General features: G+C 34.7%; 3 protein-coding genes across 5 annotated transcripts in view; all 3 read left to right on the top strand.

The window, feature by feature from the left end:
* The window catches only part of Nlg2 (Neuroligin 2), a 154457-nt gene that overhangs the window by 111159 nt on the left and 25018 nt on the right, over positions 1 to 18280 (top strand). For both annotated transcript variants that reach the window (XM_066397809.1, XM_066397810.1), the window contains exons 7-8: positions 251 to 439; positions 15194 to 15400. In XM_066397809.1, coding sequence (XP_066253906.1) covers positions 251 to 439; positions 15194 to 15400 — 396 coding nt within the window. The remainder of the gene's footprint in view (positions 1 to 250; positions 440 to 15193; positions 15401 to 18280) is intronic.
* LOC136414028 (uncharacterized) lies at positions 4418 to 9603 on the top strand. 2 transcript variants are annotated; one of them, XM_066397819.1, is made up of 5 exons: positions 4418 to 4530; positions 5808 to 5938; positions 7289 to 7427; positions 8763 to 8958; positions 9010 to 9599. In XM_066397819.1, exons 1-5 carry the CDS (start codon positions 4467 to 4469, stop codon positions 9458 to 9460), a joined length of 981 nt encoding a protein of 326 aa, XP_066253916.1. In that variant the 5' UTR covers positions 4418 to 4466; the 3' UTR covers positions 9461 to 9599. The 2 variants fall into 2 exon arrangements, with proteins under 2 accessions (XP_066253916.1, XP_066253917.1); XM_066397820.1 differs by lacking the exons at positions 4418 to 4530; positions 5808 to 5938 and adding an exon at positions 5974 to 6353 and having other exon boundaries at positions 9010 to 9603.
* Positions 10638 to 13697, top strand: LOC136414029 (uncharacterized). The gene is made up of 5 exons (XM_066397821.1): positions 10638 to 10837; positions 12018 to 12145; positions 12290 to 12419; positions 12909 to 13104; positions 13156 to 13697. Exons 1-5 carry the CDS (start codon positions 10780 to 10782, stop codon positions 13613 to 13615), a joined length of 972 nt encoding a protein of 323 aa, XP_066253918.1. The 5' UTR covers positions 10638 to 10779; the 3' UTR covers positions 13616 to 13697.

Genomic DNA, 18280 nt, shown 5'->3' with positions numbered 1-18280 from the left:
GAACTTTTTGCTATTTTTGTGACTTCAAGCAGAGTTAAAGATATCAATATCTTCATAGAATAATTAAATAAGTTGGAAGTATTCGTGTCATCAAAACCCTCTCAAAACATCTACATTCCCAATCATGAGACGACAAAAGCTTTTCGAACAAGTGATTTTTTAAAGGTTTCATCAAAAATTATCTAAATCGTGACTGCCCTAAGAGCCTCAGTTTATCATCTGGCTTCCTTTAAATTTTCACTTTTTTCAGGTTTCCTCAAGACGGGAACGAAGGGAAGCGCTCAAGGAAATTTCGGCCTAATGGACCTTGTCGCAGGGCTGCACTGGCTCAGGGAGAACTTACCGGCTTTTGGGGGTGACCCTGAACGAGTGACCCTTATGGGTCACGGCACGGGGGCGGCTCTGGTTAATTTTGTCGCGGTATCGCCTGTAGCTAAAGGTAAGGGTTTATCCAGTTTCATCTTCGACCCTTTTGAAACAGAATGACGATTTCTAGATAACTACTAACGTAGCATCAAAAAGTAGTAACGAAATTCAGTTTGCGAATTAAAAGATTTGTTTTGTCCAATTTGTCATACGGATCGTAAAAGTCGGAAGACATACCCCGAAATCCATTCGGTGTTCAACTTTTTCCCCCAAGATCTTTACCCCTTCGCGTATGTACCATTACGAAGAAAGGATAGTAAATGAAGCCTGGAAAATCTCCATAGTGTATCCCCCCTGATCCTTATCGAACATAATGTTCGCATTTCCTGTTCGATTTACTGACTGGTTTAAAACTCCTGCAAATCCGGGACATGACAAAATACAATCTGCTATATCAGCTTGAAGTCGTGTTCGCGATTTGTATCCAATTTTTGGGAGATGACTCTTTGTTATTTTTATTGCGAAAACTTTGTTAACATGATTTTATCGCTGATTGCTTGAGAGTTCACAGGTTATGTATACATATAGATGCTGGAGCGATTGCTGTTAAATAATTCTGAGCAATAACCTTGAAGCCACAATAATAAAATCTCTCCATCTTTGCTCAAAATATGAATTTGATTTCATATGAGGTGGAGTACGTTCTGAAAATTTTTTTCTTCCAATTTTTACTCCTAGATCAATTTCCATTGAAGATTCTTCCATTAGACAAATCACTTGATTATTAAGATCAGCTAGGATACTTCCTACGAGTCAGAGACTGTATGTTTCCAGACTTATAGAAATTTGAATGTTTTGTTCAATTTTGGTCACCCACGCAGTAGATTAATGACATTTTGCCAAACAGCTGTTATTTACCTCTAGCACTCATTGCTCGTTTGTACCATTGTTTCTGGAACGCCCTGTATGAAACAATTCCTTGCGATTTTAACGAGATCACTTTAACTTTCGGCACTCTATACATATATACGGTTATTTCTATCATTTAAACACAATTTCACGCTCTTCCTACTTGTCCTTATATGCTTCTCAACTTAAGCACAGACATCAATTTAAACGCAAATCCACCTTATACGGACTTCAATCGACGATTTACGCCGGACAACTCGAGGACAAATTTCATGTTCAACAGAGAATAGCAAATACAAACAGCAATCCAAATAAAATAGATAAAACTGACTAGGCACTAACAAAAGCTATTTGTTCTGTCGCTTAACTATAGGTCTTCCTTAATATATCTGTATCCCTAAAGAAATGGGGCATGGAAGCTCTCTCTCAGAGGAAAAGCCCTAACAATGGCAGTTGATTCAGTGCCAGATTGAGAAGTCCCAGGAAATGCTGTGTACTTGAGGAAGTTTACTGTTTCTCTGGAACTGAGTTGAATGCATTTAATGTGGCCGATAAGTGGGGGTGTGTGTTTTAAAGTTTGTTAGATAAAACTGAAATTGAAGGAAGGAACATTGGCTACTAACAAGGTAAGCAAACAGAATTTAAATAACTCTTTCGTTCTACACTGATTCGCGATATTGACGAATGTTACTGACTTTTTTCCAGGAACTTAGTTTCCATAGAATAATCTAAATCAGCAAGTATCACCATAGATTCCTCTGGTCAATTTCTTGGTTTAAGGGATACGGTAGGTGTAGACGCAACATCACTAAATTGTTGCCGTTTCAACTTAACTTTGTTGCTATCACCGAAACGGTGAGAGTTGCAAAATCGGTTGACTGGGAAAAATTTGTCATATTTGGGAACTTTGAATGTCCCGCAAATAAAGTTGTCAAGATGTTTTTCGGTTCAGAAATGAAAAGCGCTTGCGAAATATGAAATAAAAAAGCCAGGTCCGTATCTAGAACAAAATGAGTTGTCATTGATATCTTGAGATGATATGAGCCCATGTTTTAAACAATTTACCACTGCTGTTTACATTAACTTTTAGTCGATTTTATAGCTCTCGTCGTTTTGGAAATAGCAATGGTGAGCAAATCTAAATAAAACACTCTGTATATTTATAAGGACAAATACTATGGATGACTTAAAAATCTATGCTTGTCACCGAAAAAAGGAATCTTTGTGTAGACATTATTGCTTGTTCTCTTTACTTGACCTTTCCCCTATGATATAAATAATGCAGTACAACGTTGTCAGCGTTGTCGCGACTTCCGTTTCGTCCCAGAATTGTGGGAACATTTACAATTTTAGCTGCCTTTCTGAGTATGCTTCATTAGAATCATTGAAGCTACAGAATAAAAGCTTTATTTGTATGCTAAGGTTGCTACTACACGCAATAAATTTTAACTGAAGGAAAAAAGGGATTGAATATATTATTAATTACCTAGGCACATACTTTACTAAAACCCTTGAAATTTCAACTTGTAGAAGTAAGCAAGTAAATGTTACTAGACTGTTAAAGTTTAGGAAATCTGTGAATACATTTATTATTCCCTTGTTCAGCATTTAAAAGTAGGTAATTCTATGTCCCAATTAAACTTCGCATTTATTGCTTTAAGGAAATTTCAGCAAAGTGGTGTCTCCCCAGTATAATAATACGAAAGATATTAAATTCAACGATGTTCAAAGTACGTTTGCAACTTAAGGATTGGTCTCAAGAAATTCAAAATTTAACGAGAAATGGAGCTCAATTTTGAAAAATATATTTGGAAAAAAATCGTAGAAATGAAATTCTTGATTTTCTAGAAACTTAAGAAAGACTTATGAATCATTTTGCTTAGGGTCAAAATTTTCCTCGTTGCACCTCCATTTATATTCTCCGAAAGATTGCTTTGTATAATAACCATTCCTTTGTCATCCTAAACAAGCAAACTTAATCCTGTTAATTAAAGAACCTATTATCCCCGTCTCCGCTATTTCTTCTCAGAATACGTGGCAATTTTAACATAATCCTGTAATCCAATTTTCGCAACCAACTGTTCAGTGTACATATATAGAAAGCGCCGCATACTGTAAGCTTAATATCTTAATGCAGTTTCCAAATTGACCATTAGATCCCTCCTTTCTATACAGTTTTTGAGACTGTAATGAACTTTGTTGTTCCTTTAGTCACGCCGATGTTATCACATTTTGCCCCAGAACGTGAGTTCCGGGTGAAGTTACGTCTTCTATATGAATGTGTTCTAGGTAAGTGACTCTTAAATGTGGCAAGAAAAATACTGATGATCTTAAATTTGTTGTTTGCATTATTGTTCTCCAATATGTGAAATAAAGATTTAAGGAGTTTGCGTTTTTGATAAAATTTAATGTTAACTAAAAGTCAATTACTTTTGCTTTCTAGTAAAGTTGGATCTAACTGATAAGAATCGAGAGCTAATAAACTTGTGTATCGATAAATGGGTTTAGAAACTGCTCACAGTTACTTATTAGACGAAAACGACCAGCTTTGACTCGAAATATGATAATACGAGTCTGGGGATATTGTTATACCTATTTAATTACATAACATTGCGAACTAGTCGTTTTCGAGTTAACTACATTGAAAACACCTTTCCCGTAAACGCATGGAAAATCTTGCATTCTATTAAAGAGCAAAACCAGCATAGGCTTAAATGAAACTAATATAGCTACATAGTATTTCGACCTACTGTCATAGCTGTTTTTGTCAGTGACACACCAGTATGTCACACTGGAATATCCCATTGAATGCTGTTTCCCGAGCGCGTAATGAAATATACTATTCTCGTGCTTACATGATTCCCGTGTTCCGCTTCGCTTTACACGTGAAACTGTTCGCGCACGGAAAAATGTTATTATTGAAATTGAATTGTTGAGTTAAATTGGAAAAAACATTCTAGAAAGCTGGGAAATACCAACTGATATCTCTTCGGAACAATAAATTACTTATTGTTTATTTTTTAGGAGTTTGTGTATGACTATTATTAATGATTCAGAGTGTTGAACATTTTCGCATAACACGACACGGAAAGGTCGTCTCTTATCGCCTTTTCTCTGACTTATCTGTAATGTGTTTTGTTAATAAGTGCAATGGAAACTGAATTATACTAAGTAGACGAGATCCTCCAAACATGGTTATAGTGAAATTATTAGGTTGTATATATTGTGTAATTACTTTTTGGCACTTAAGTTCATGTATGTATCAATATTAATACATTTTATATTTTATATTGAAGATTATTAGCAAATTTCGAAAGTTATTTCACGTTTTTATGAATGTTAAATCGACATTTCTCACCCATATTTTAAAAAATTGATTTCGGATTAGTTTTTTGGAAAGGTATTTCGAGAGCCCGGAAAAAATGCTATAAAACATTTATGTAATTTACTTTTTATAGATATCCTATTATAAAACATTAAAATCCAATTTCCGGCTTGCATAAGACACCCTTTATAAATAATTATCTGGTAATTCAAAGGTTTAGTCCTAGTTGGAACACTCTGTACCTAGTTGCTACATATTGTAATTTAATGCAAACTATTTGAATTAAAAATCACTATTGAATAACTGATTAAGCAAGAAATATATATCTAATGGATAACAATAGTTGAATAATAAATGAATAATGAATATTTAGTGACAAATATGAGGCCTGCATAGGATAGTTTTTTTTAACATTTTAATACTTTTATCATTCTTTCCAATAAAGAACTAAAAACTTCATTTAACCATATCTTATGGTACATAGTAAAATTCGTGAATAAAAATATTTGATCCGTATTAGAACAAAATTAATAAGGTAATTTAAATTTTCTATGATTAATTTTTTCTCTATTTTAAATAATAATTTCATTGAATCATTCATCGATTATTTCTGGATGTCAAATTGTTGAATTTTACATTGCAAAATTTTTCCCATTTAGTTTTCTACTTTATCAATTATTTAACTTTTTTCTACACAAGTGAATTTTTTTCCTACAGTTTTCTGAATTGAAATAAACGTTGCGATAACGATAAAGCTGCGTTTGAGCACTATGCTCCACCAAATTTCTCCTTCGTTATTACAGAATGAGTACATTTTATCCAAGAGAAAACTAATTACATCGAATTAATAGAAAAACCTAAAATCAGGATCATTAAAAACAGGATCAGCTTCCACTGGTTGCATTAAATTTTCTTTTACCGTAATCGTAATCGTAGCGGACTTCGACGACCCATAAAAACTGTTTCTGATTTGTCAAAAATCAGGTACATTACGTATAAATTAATCGTAACCGGAAAGAAAATGCCAGTTCTTGAAAACTCTTTTTGATGCGGTTAGAGTCGAAACTCGGGTAACACACCCAATAAAACTTTTCTGAGACTTTGAGTTTTAACATAAATTGTTCAAAGTTTAGTCTGTTTGAGAGTAATGGATGATTTTTACGACACTTTACTGTACTCATCTCTTACCACATCGTACTTCTTGCAGCTATGCTTGTGTACCCGTCTGCTTTAGACCGTGAGCGTTCACCTGATTCTTCTACCAATCTTGAACGCAAGGAATATGATACTATATCATTGGATCTAACGGATTCTGAACTTTTTGTGTCTGATAAAAGAGTAAGTGCATCGACGAACAAAAGATTACATTAACACATAATATTTAAGTACCTACATATACATTGAATTCATCATCTCAATAATTTGGACCCACGTGTTGCGAAAAAAACATGACATTGATATACTATGAACTATGAATTATGACACTATGAACCTTAAGAATGAACGCGAGGTTAAACTCATAAATTTGGGAATAGAAGTCGATGGTTGCTCGAAAGGAGATTAGGAAAAAATGCAGCAGAATGCCAAGGATGTCACCAAAATTTAATAACGTCCAACAATCAGAAAGGGATTAGGGCTCGAAATCGATGAATATAGTATGTAGACCAGCCAAAATCGGTGACAGGAAAATCCTAAAAACATGATGAGGAATCTACCGACAAGAGAAATGTTACACCTGAAGATAGAATTAGAGGTATGTAGAGATGAATGTTCGAATACATCGAGCGGCAACTATGGATACGTATCCCCTAAAATAACAAAAAAAGTTAGAAATTATTTATTTCATTGGAGCATTATGGAAACAAGCTGGTTTCTCCCAAAAGCGCAAAGCAAGAAAAAAATAGTACTATAGAGAGACAAAAGTTTTAAGAAAACACAAATACAAACACTGTTAATCAAAACTAATAAAATTGTCTCCAAAATTAATTTTTTTAAATCCAAGAATGTGAGTCGTATAATTTCCAGATTTTTCAACAATCAGAGATTCTTCCTAAACCTCCTTAAATGTGGTGTGATATCTATTGTGTGAAGAAATTTTAAATTCCAAAACGCCAAAGAGGTTGCAAAGTTTAAAACACTTTAAAACTAAAGCACCATGAATTTAGTAACATCAAATATTTATGTCCATGTTAAAGTGGCAATAATGGACTGGTGGAGAAGCCACTCTACACCATAAAGCAAAAAAGTTTAAGTTCGGAGCTTTTTAAGAAAACGTTTAGAGGATATAGAAAAGTTTCGCAAACTCACCCCAGAAATCGGTTCTCATCAGTGTTCTTCCGACTATTTTACCCAATAATCAGCATAGTGCAAAGCGTACTCTTCAAGGATGTGGCCTATACACCGTTCAGCATTCATACTTAGGTTCATCTTAACAAGCTTCGCTTTCAACTAATGCAGCCCTAAAGTATAGTGAAACCGCCACCAAAGCTCATGTATCAGATTGCGTGTATGCTCGCCACTTCTGTTGGAGATTCATAATAATTATTATTGTGTTCCTGATTCGTATGTAAACATGACTATAATACTCCACTGAGGTGGTTCATTGTAATGATTCTGTAATAAAAATGTCTATGAATAAAGTATGTAAAATTTTCCCTTCTCAGTGTATAATACATATTTTTATTTTAGTTGCCATGGTCTGAAGCCAAATTGGTCTGCTCAAACAGAGGGTTGCATCTGGCGTTCCCCCAAAGTGACTCCGATAATTTTCACCTGAGGCATACTATACGTTATAATTATTTATCCGACCCACCACTTGACAGATACTGTAAGTGGATTACAAAGAAAATACTCTCTTACTCATAATCTTACATCGAGTTTCGGATATTTAGTAACGCGAATTACTTTCGAATCAAATCATTATGAGCAAAAATCCAACAAGAAAACCATTGAAAGCGTTCGAGACAAAGTATATGTGCCATCTTTCGATCGACGATTTATGCATGATCGATTGACGGAAATAGTTTACGAACAGTTCGTGGACTGGTTTCGAACCTATTAACTCTCATCAGTTCCGTTTATCTCTAGTCAACCCCAGCTAAGACGGAGTCCCATGTGTCGAAAATCCGACGTTTGAAAAATTCCGAACGTGGAAAAAGCGATTTTAAAATTTCATAAGATTCATCTGGATCTAAAACACTTAAAGGGGAGAGAACATTACTGTGATTGGAAATCATTGCCCAGATGGTCGTGCTTTGATCCAAAATTAAATTCACTCGTACAGTCTATCGAAATCTCCCTCAAGCAGAGAAAATTATTTCTTTATTTCTACTCCTCTAGAACTTCTAAAAATTCTATTTCTAATTCTTAAAATCAACCCCGACATCATGCCCTGCCATTAGGTCTAATTCCAAGATGAGTATGTCCACAATGAGAGCTATAATATGTTTTTTCCGCTATTAGCTTTAAAAGACACCATTATTGGGGTGTTTAATGACTGTAAAGTACGTTTTCTCACTTTTTTCTAAAAAATAACCGACCAATGTCGTTATCACCTCTAGTCCTGTTTTATTTGTCATTTTTAGGTAGGTTTATTGCAATTTTATAAAATATAGTAGTGAGAAAAAACGTAACACCGCGGTTGTGAAAGACTACCGCAGGTCTTATATTCCTCAGCGCTTCTCGCTTCGGAATTTAAATTTGCTGGTCGGATCATAATGATGTACTTCAAAATCTTGGTGTATAATGTACTATTAAATGGCATTGGAGGCTTCTAATGGAAATTCTAGCAGTTGCTTTCCCACGAACAATTATCTGATGTCCCTTTGCTGTTTCGAGTTTTTATCTCGTTTTATTTCCCCCGTTATATAAAAAATACCACTTTTCCCCAAACCAACTTCACGCACAGTTTCTTGTGAGACCATGCTAATCGATCCCCATATAAGAATACATTGGATGTCATACACACATGAATGATGCGTCCTCCTAAGACTTATCAGTGTCACAAAGTGTCTTTCGAAGTACAAATCTAGATCTGATTGATCCCCATCAGCCCATTTTCATCCGATCGGCTTGGCTGATTATTATCAGAGATTAATCCAATTGGCCAAAAAAATTAACTAAAGTAACAAATTTATATAATTAACCTGTTGTAAATTTTTAGCTGGTTTTTGGGTAGGAGGTCACAGAAAAATAAATTCCGATGAGTTCTATTGGGATAACGGTCAATCGATCGGTTGGTACGGATGGGTAAAACACACGCCGAGTACTCTTCTACGGGAAGATTGTGTAGAAATGTCACCGAGCATATATAATGATGAAATGATGTGGACTAACACTAACTGTCAAAAGTCTCAAAGGTTACTTTATGGTAAATTTCTTGATGACAAAATGCAATATTTTATTTTTAGATATATTTGCTATGGACGGACTACTGACGAAGTTTCTAAGGCTGATGGAAGCTTGACGCCTGGATTCAAAGGAAATGAGCTTTGGAAAAATAAAAGACAGTTAAGTTCCATCGTGGAGTCGGATGATAATATCCGTACTATGTCGCCAAGACCCACGACGATTTCTTCCATAGCAACACCTATCACAAAATCTCCTAGCAAAAGTCATCAATTACCAATAATTATTGCCATTGAAAACAATCCTACCACTACTTTAATCCCTCGGAGTCCATCATCTCAAAACAGTGATAGTGATAGTAATACTCAATCCGAGCCAATACATCCAACCGAATCACCCATGAGGGAGGTCTGGAGACGCCCACACCGCCATTTTCATCATATTTTTGCCACTTACCTATCTAATCCAGACGGATTTGACGAAGCACATGATATGGATATTGACTGTTTTTGAAATGATGTGTAACCCATTGGAGTTCACATGAACAGTCCTTGCATTGCCTCAACACTTTAAAACATGTAATAAAATTTTTAAGTGAACGCTGAGAAAAACTATTTTATTTGTAAATCGTCAGTAAATCACTGTATCATTAGTTGTTACTTGAGAAGCATTGAGGAGTTAGAACTACAGAGAATTTTCTTTACTAAAATTAATATTTATTGATGAATGTAATCGAACTTATAAAAAATTGTTCGAGGTGGCTTCACAGACGGCCCAGTACATCCTATAAACCATGTCCCCAGGTGGGGTCTTGAAGAGGAGAGAGTTTCTTATTTTTTATTTTACCAGAAAAATGTATTCTTCATGGAAGTTTTTGCTTGTTCCAAAACGGTTGAATCAGTTCCCATGATTCCAATTTTTCTTTTCATTACAAATAAATATCGAAAATAGATTTATTTAGTTAAAAATTTTTATCAGAGATGCTGCGGCGTGTCTATCGCTGGAAGAGATCCGAAAAAATTAGTAGTGACCTGCGTCGAAGAATTGCGCTGTGCGTTCGAAAAGGTGGAAAATGAATCGAATGAAATTTCTATTCCTAGTTTCCTGCTTTTATTGAATTATTGTAATAAAAACTTAATAAACATAAGTCTTGATTACGATTATCATGAAAACGAGAATTAACTTTTGGGACTTAGAAAAATTTTCAACTAAATAGACCTATTTTTTAAATATTTCTCTGCAACAAAAAGGAAAATTGAAACAGTGAGGACTGATTCACTCGCTTTGGAACAAGCAAAAACTTTCATAAAGATCACATTTTTCTCATGAAATGAAAAATAAGAAACTTTTTCCTCTTGGCAACCTCATCCGAGAGCATACTGTATACAATTACGTCTCACTGAATTACAAAGTGAAAAGCACTACCATGTACACGCGGTGCAATTGTTATCCCGTCTCCAGTTATTACTTTAGTTTTGTAATGAATATTATTTTCAAATGCTTTCACTTACTGATTAGTGGAAAGCAGCAAATTTTGATTAGAAAAACTAAATATTTCTGTAAAATTACTATTACATCTCTTCTGGAAATATTCCTCTTGTGCAGCTAAATTACTTCCAAGTAACAAATTGTTTACTGTTTTGGTTTTATTAGATTGTGTAAATGGCTGAATAATTATAATTAATGATTTAGGATTCATTGAATATTCGCACAGTACATGAATAGGTCGCGTGTTATCATCCTCTTTCTGACTTATATACCATGTATTTTGGTAATTTATTAATAAGTGCAGTGAATGCCGGATTAAATTGACCAAGCGAGTCCCTTCGAAAATGTTTAATTTAAAATTAATACATTTTTGTTTAGTTATTTTGTGGAATTTAGATTCAGGTACGTATGAGCCCATTTTATTCTTTATATTGAAGATTACTTACAATTTGCGTTGATGTTTTAACGATTTTATAAATCATAGTGATATCGGGGAAACTTATTTTATTTCAACAACAAACTGTAAAAACAACTATTTTCGTTTTTCTCAAGAATCTGACTTATATATCATCGTATTATATATATCATATTATCTATTATTATATGGACTGTTTATTCTAATTAAAAAAGTTATCAACCTGCTGCAAAAGAGTTTAAAAATAAGTTCTCATTCATAAAAAATATGTTTTCAATAGTCAAATAGAGAGTAATTTTAACTTTTCATATAATTTTTTTTGCCAACGTATTGCACATGTGAAACTAGACCAACAAAATAACATCAAGAGATATGGGATAAAACTTTTAGCTTTTGAGCTTTTTGAACATTTGATTTAATTTTTTGTTACGTTATTATGAGCAGGAAAAATATGTAAAAAATTGTCTATAACAACCATCATCAATGTTATTATCTACGTTACGATTCTGATTTTGTATAGTAAATTTCAAAACCTATTTCTAGTATCGATCCTGTCCTATGTATATTGTTTATCACAATTTATGTTCGATTTTTTTAGCCCTTTAGTGATGATAATTTATTGATGCGCAACTGTATTTCATTTGGTTTAATTTCGAAATCATAACATTATGCATAAATGTAGATACCCATATTTAATTATATCTTCAACAATTAGGCAAATTATTGAAATTTATGACAAAATCATACAAAATAACAGATTCAAAAATCACCGTCTAGTTAATACCTTATCAGTCAATAATCGACAAATAGTAAATTGATAAAGGGTCGCAGAATTCAGAATAAAAATGAGTTCTCAAATTCGATAAAAACTTTGGAAGCGTGAAAAAAAAAATTGATGATGGTTACTTGAAGGCGAAATGCTCGATAAATCTTCTTAAACGATGAATAAGGCGATTTAAAGCTGCTATGATAAAGTTTAATGACATGTCCTTTATGTTGAATATCAATTTCTCTATCGTGTTTTGATGCCATTTTGTTGACCTCTAAATTACATTTTTTTGTGACTTTTAATATGTGTTATTGAAAACGAGAGACTTTTTGAGGATAACCGACTATTTTTGCGATATTTTACCATGATCATCCCTTAATACATTGCAATTCTTACAGCAACATTCTTTTATTTGCCTCCTAAAAGCCACTCGCCCATTCACAAATCAAAGGAATATGATGATAATGCAGGGCATCTTTCAACGTTGGACTTTAAAAAATTGCCATATTTTGTGTCTGATGAAAAAGTGAGTACAATAACAACAAATATTACATTAAGAGATAATATTTAAGAAGGTACTGATCATCAACGAACATTCTATAACTTTTGCGGACTTATTACTAACTTTTTAAACATTCTCTTACTTCTTAATCATTCCTTTTTATTTCAGTTGACGTGGTTCGAAGCACTAACGGCCTGTTCAAACAGAGGGTTAAATCTGATGTTTCCCCAGAACTTTTACGAAAGTAGTCTCATGAGAATTTATATATCTGTAGCTCATTTGCCATCTGATAAATACTGTAAGTGGATCACAGGAGGAAAACGGGTTCCTATTTAATACGATTGAGACAAAATGTCAAACTATGTCCACGTCTATCCATCTAGGAACGATGGACTAGAATACTACAAAAACTGGTTTCTAACCAAATAGCTCTCATCAGGTCGGTATAACCTCAGGCGACTATACAAGCCAAAAATTACACCTCACCGAGGTGTTTCAGTCACTGACCCATAGATAGGGAAATGGTACACTTTGTCTCAAATGCTTTCGAGGTTTTTTCTGTTAATCCCATTTATCGAGATGAAAGTTTGAAGTGTGCAACATATTCATTATAATCGACACCATCTCCTTTGTAGCTCCCATGTCTACTCTAAGTCCTGTGTTAATTCTAACATTTTAAAATTTCAACATTATTCATACTCGTACATGCACTAAGCATTCCAAATCTTACTAAAAGTTGAAAACTCAGAAGATGGCCTTATATCTATTAACCTGTAGCAATTTTTAGCTGGTTATTGGATTGGAGGTATCAGAAAAACTGATACTGATGATTTTTTCTGGCTAGATGGTAAACCGATAGATAAAAATGGATGGTTACTAGGCGAACCGAATGGCTTTTCAGGAGAAAATTGTATTGAACTGAAAAAGAAAAGTTACGATAATGAAGTGGGCTGGAATAATTTGTACTGCCACGACCTTCGAAGGTCAGTTTAGAGTAGATTTATTGAGGACAAAATGTAATATTCAATTTTTAGATATATTTGTCATGGACGGACTACTGATGAAGTTTACAAAGGGGAGGGAAAGCTGATATCCAGATTGAAACTAAATGAGGTTGAGAAAAATATAAGTGAAATGCCGCTTCTATACACCCTGGATTTAAATAATATAACATCCTCTACAACACTTAAATCCACGACAATAATAACATCTTCTACTACTGCGAGAACTATCCCAACTTCTAAAGCAACCACACTCATTGCTACGACAAATACGTCCATGGCAATACCTATCACAGATTCGCCGATAATTATTCCCACTGAATACACTATTGCGACTACAACAATAAATCCGCCCCGTTCATCATCTCAAACACCTGTAAATTTCGTATTTCCAAGCATTAGAACTATGAGCCACCATCGTGACACTTTCAGAAAACTTTATCCCTCATCTGATTACCATTATTTTCACAGCTATTTTGCTCATCATTTTTAGTCACATGAAGACTCATTGTACCATTTGAAATAGTTATCAAATGAAAAATTTTAACATCTGTTTTATCTGAAAATAACCAATAAAGCACTACTTTGTTTCCATTAAAAATTTATTTGTTTTATTGTACCTTTAAGGCAATATTGGTATTATTTAAATTAGATTGTTACGCGATTATTTGCGAGCTAAAAATAGGGCCTCATCACATAAGCGCGCTAAAAGCTTTTACCGCACAGAAATCAAAGTGGCATTTCGTCAGTATCCAGAAATTTTGGTGTTTGACGGTAACATGAATGCGGTAAACTTTCTTGCTGCACGTGCGCATCAGAGGGCTAATATTTAACTAAATGTAGCTAACTGCAATTAGTATGCGATAAAGTACCACTTTCCAGACTCATCAATACACACAATATTTCTTGAAAACATGGCCCACGCAATATTTACGAGCCATAAATAAGCACAGTGCAGCACATGGTAGATCTACCAGAACAGCTTGAATTGAAATTATTAAAAAATGGGCATCCGCGAGTAATATGTGATATCGATTAACTCTAACGACTAATTACCTATCTACATAATAATTTTCTCATTACGAATGAAAGCTGGATTTCTTTTGTGAGCTTGCCAAAAAGCTTTCTTACATTTATGCCCCAATTTTCGATTTTTAAATATTCAACATTCTTGCCTCAGAATAATTCCACCCTGAACTCATCCCCGAAATTGCAAAAAGATTGGGTGTTTCCACAAAGTGATGAGATGCTAGTGATCCTTCTTTTTTCCTTCCATCTTTTCAGGCCACACTCGTGCATGCGACTTCGGGATTGGGAAGACACACTGTATAACTCTGGCAATTAGGGTAGTTGCAGATAGTCGGAAATATAGCACCACATGTCGGGCCGATGACTGGCGAATTACGGTCTTTATCTTTTTCCTTCGAACAAAAACCGCAGGAACTGAGTAGGAAGAACCTTTCGTTTATTTCGAGTTTGTTTAATCTCGATTAGGCAGTAAGTTCGGCCCTTTCATTTCATACCTTTCAAGAACATTATCATATGTGATAAATGGTTAAAAATGAACTCGTTCTTCCACAATACTGAAACTTTCTTAAAATAATCTCAAAAGTCACCCATAAAATTATATCTCACTCTCACAATCTCTTTGAAGACCAAAATCTGCGTGCTAGTTTCATCTTTTTGTACGTATTATCTTATGGCAGTAAAGGGCATAAAACGCTGTAAATCTCCTTTGGCATTTATGACAAAATCTCTCTCTCATCGTGATTTAAAGATTTAACAATTCCCTTCAATGTGCTTTTTGCAAGGGTTTTAAAGGAGCAGTAAAGGTCCCTGTTAACCCCAGTCTGAGAATAAATGTTTCCAATAAACATTCTGACAAAGCAGCGGGTATTTCTAGTGTTATATGAGCATCGAGCAAAATATCATTTTCACATCTATATCTTGCATTATTGGCTTCGGCTCGCTCAATGTTTCTCCTGCCACTATGGTCAATTTATTGATGATTTAGTTGTTAAATTATAGTACGAATTGAACGCGATTTATTATATTGCACTCTTTATTTCAGAATTGCTGCACCGGGTGATTCTTTTGAGTGGATCGGGACTAAGCCCTTGGGCACTACAAAGGGACCCACTTATAATAAAAAGAACTGTGGCGGAACAGACCGACTGCCATGGCGATCTTCACGAGGACGATTTGGCTCCTTGCTTAAGACTGAAACCCCTTAATTTATTGCTAAATATTAAATTGGATACTCCCAGGTTCTTGCCAGGTAAGAAGCAATTATTTCTGTTCACCTACTGCCAGCAGGTAATAGATTGTTGTAAACGCCCGTTGTAAACAATCAGTCCTTATGAGAAAAGTTATGTAAGCACTGACCATAGTTTTACTGAAAAGATCACAAAAAAGATAAAATCTGTTGACGCTCACTTACAAAGGGATTATACCCGCGGCAAAAGGCCTTTCAGTTTTCACGTCTTTTACAAACATGCGCCTGCAACAGCGTTTGACTTTATTGCGACGATGCCCAATAAAAATAAGTTTTACGATACACAGAGCGGGTATGTAAATTTCCCGAGGCAGGCAAAACAGCAGGAATTCCAACATACGAAAAAAAAAGGTTAAACGAGGAACTTTTTAAATAAACTTAATTTAACTCTGCGTCTCTTCCCCGGAGCACTTAACTAACTCGAAGGGATTAGGGAAAAAGTAAGGTCAACTTGTTTAGAAAACGGGTGTGTTGATTTCTCGATATTTTGCTTTCACATTTATTTAGTAAATCGGTAAGGAGAACTTCAGTTATCTGAGAAATGTTGATAAGTTGCAGACTAATGAGGGTGAAGAGTATAAGTTGAATGAGAGGAATAAATTTACCTCCATCATCTGTCATTATTCCAGCGGAGAGCATAATGAAGAAAAGATAGAAAAAGAAACATGAGGCACAAAAATCCTAATAGGCCCTAATCTTCTCAGATTTTTTTCACAATTATTTGCATTCGTCTTCAAAAGGCTTGATGACACACTTGTTAGATGGGAGTTGTTGGATAATGGAAGTAGGATCGACTCATTGAGTGAGTAGTTTGAAAAAGACCCATGGACAGACAAGTTTATGTTTAATACACATTTGGGGTTTACCGTTACTTTCGCACTCACTAGACCTTCATGAAATACTGCATGTTATAAGGCAAAAAACGAGGAGTTAAATTCACTCATGCACTCTCTAACAGCCACTTTACCCTAAATCACATGTAATTAACTGCACGAGTGAAGTTCCAAAGCCCACGGCATGTAGGCAAAAAATATCATAGCTCAGAAGGCAAATCACTAAGTACTAAGTAGCGAAAACATGCCAAAAAAGACAAATTAAAATTTCAACTGCGATTTACCAAAGTTTAAAGTTTCTAAAGAGAACAGTAAACTTTTCCAAAGTCGCGAACGGTCAAAAGTTTGGAAAAACGCGAAACAAAATTATAAATCCCCAACAGGGATAAAAAGTTCAAAACTGCTTTAATTGTAAGAGTCTGTAACATCCGATGTAGATTTATAATGGTGTACCGCTGTCGTTCTCATTGTTTTACGTCGAAGTTACTGCTATACATTGCTTGTAAACAGTGTAACGAAGTTGCTATTTTTATCATGCGACAATGGATTTTAAAACATTTCGGTTTGGAATTCGATCGAGAGAAAAGTCATTTATGTAAATTTGAAACATATAAATGAATATTAAATAATACTATTACCTAAAAATAAATACAATTTGGTCAGTTCTACCGATTTGGAGACTACTAAAGCAAATTTTTACGGAGTCCTTAAAGCTGAACCGTGAAAGTAGAAATAAAGGAAGTACCCGAGAAAATTTTTAAAATCACGTAACGTATCGTTAAAAGAAATTTAAAGACCTAAGTGCCTTCATATACATGATGTAGTTTGTAGATTACGTATCGTTAAGGAAATTTTGCTACTTGTATACCTAAATACACGTAAGCTTCGTACGTAGTGATAATGAAAATCCAGTATTGAGAAACCAGATCCTGACAACTGTTTTCATCCGCTTCGGCCGCTCGTCGCAACAATATCATTTATACTTCAATTTTGTTCGGAGACTCAGCGCCAACTAAGAACGTTACTTCACATCATTTCTCCTGGAACCTGGATTCTAACTAGGTTCTCTTTACAGTATACGTTCACAGTTTTTTGTGTAATCACTAGGTTTTCATTCTTTCCCTCAAGTACCACCATTTTTCCTTTCGGGCTTTAGCTCCGCTCGGTCTAACCCTTTTAATCTGTTCACGACCGTTGACACAACATCTGACACCTCTGAATTTTAAATTAAATTTGCGTCACAAATTCGCTCCGTACTCCTGAGCTGAAACTTCGTTAAGAATTATTGTAGTTAAATTCATAGTTTTCATTATACCTCCCTTGGGTGCTTGTTAATCCTCATAAATACGACAAACTGATGTGCCCCCGGCGTGTGTCTTATATTATGTTCTGTTAGTATTCTGTTGATGTTTTAAAGTGATTAAAGGCATTATTTGATTACGTACTCTTGCTTGATGTTATTTTCGTGACTCTTTTTGACAGCAAATCATTAAACTAAGCTCTGCAACTTTAAAGTTCAAACAACTCAAAACCCGAATGGGGTGACAAAAATCGGCTCCTGTGCATTCTTCTTGGCACCAGTGGTGAAAAATTGGAGCTTTTTAAATGTCAAAAGAAAAATTACAAGGAGACGTAAAACAGTATGGGAAATCACCCTACCTTGGCATTTCTTGCAAAGTTCGGTCTTGTAGCTGAAACCACTCGCACCTCGTGCAGGCATCATTTGATTGCAGAATAATGTAAGTCTGGATGGTATTCAAGCTGAATCGGGAATCACCTGGAACCCACCACAAGGTGAAAATTGGAAGTTACGAAACTCAGCAACGATGAGCCTCCTCACTTGCAGCCATAGGAATCAAAACTGTCAAGAAAGTGATAAAAGTTTGCACTAAAGTTTCAATTGCAACTCGTTTCCTGAAATAAGAGACACTTTACTGCTATAAACAAAATTAAATGTGATGAACCAGCCAATCCCTCGGGTGTCTTCAAAAATACATTTCGAAAGCTGGGAAAAACTTTTGGAAAGAGAAGAACGTGCTTACTTCAGAGC

Source organism: Euwallacea similis, chromosome 16 (genome assembly GCF_039881205.1).
Source record: "Euwallacea similis isolate ESF13 chromosome 16, ESF131.1, whole genome shotgun sequence".
Taxonomy (NCBI): Eukaryota; Metazoa; Arthropoda; class Insecta; order Coleoptera; family Curculionidae; genus Euwallacea; species Euwallacea similis.
Note: the sequence above shows the minus strand (reverse complement) of the source record. Positions and strands in the feature narration are given on the sequence as shown.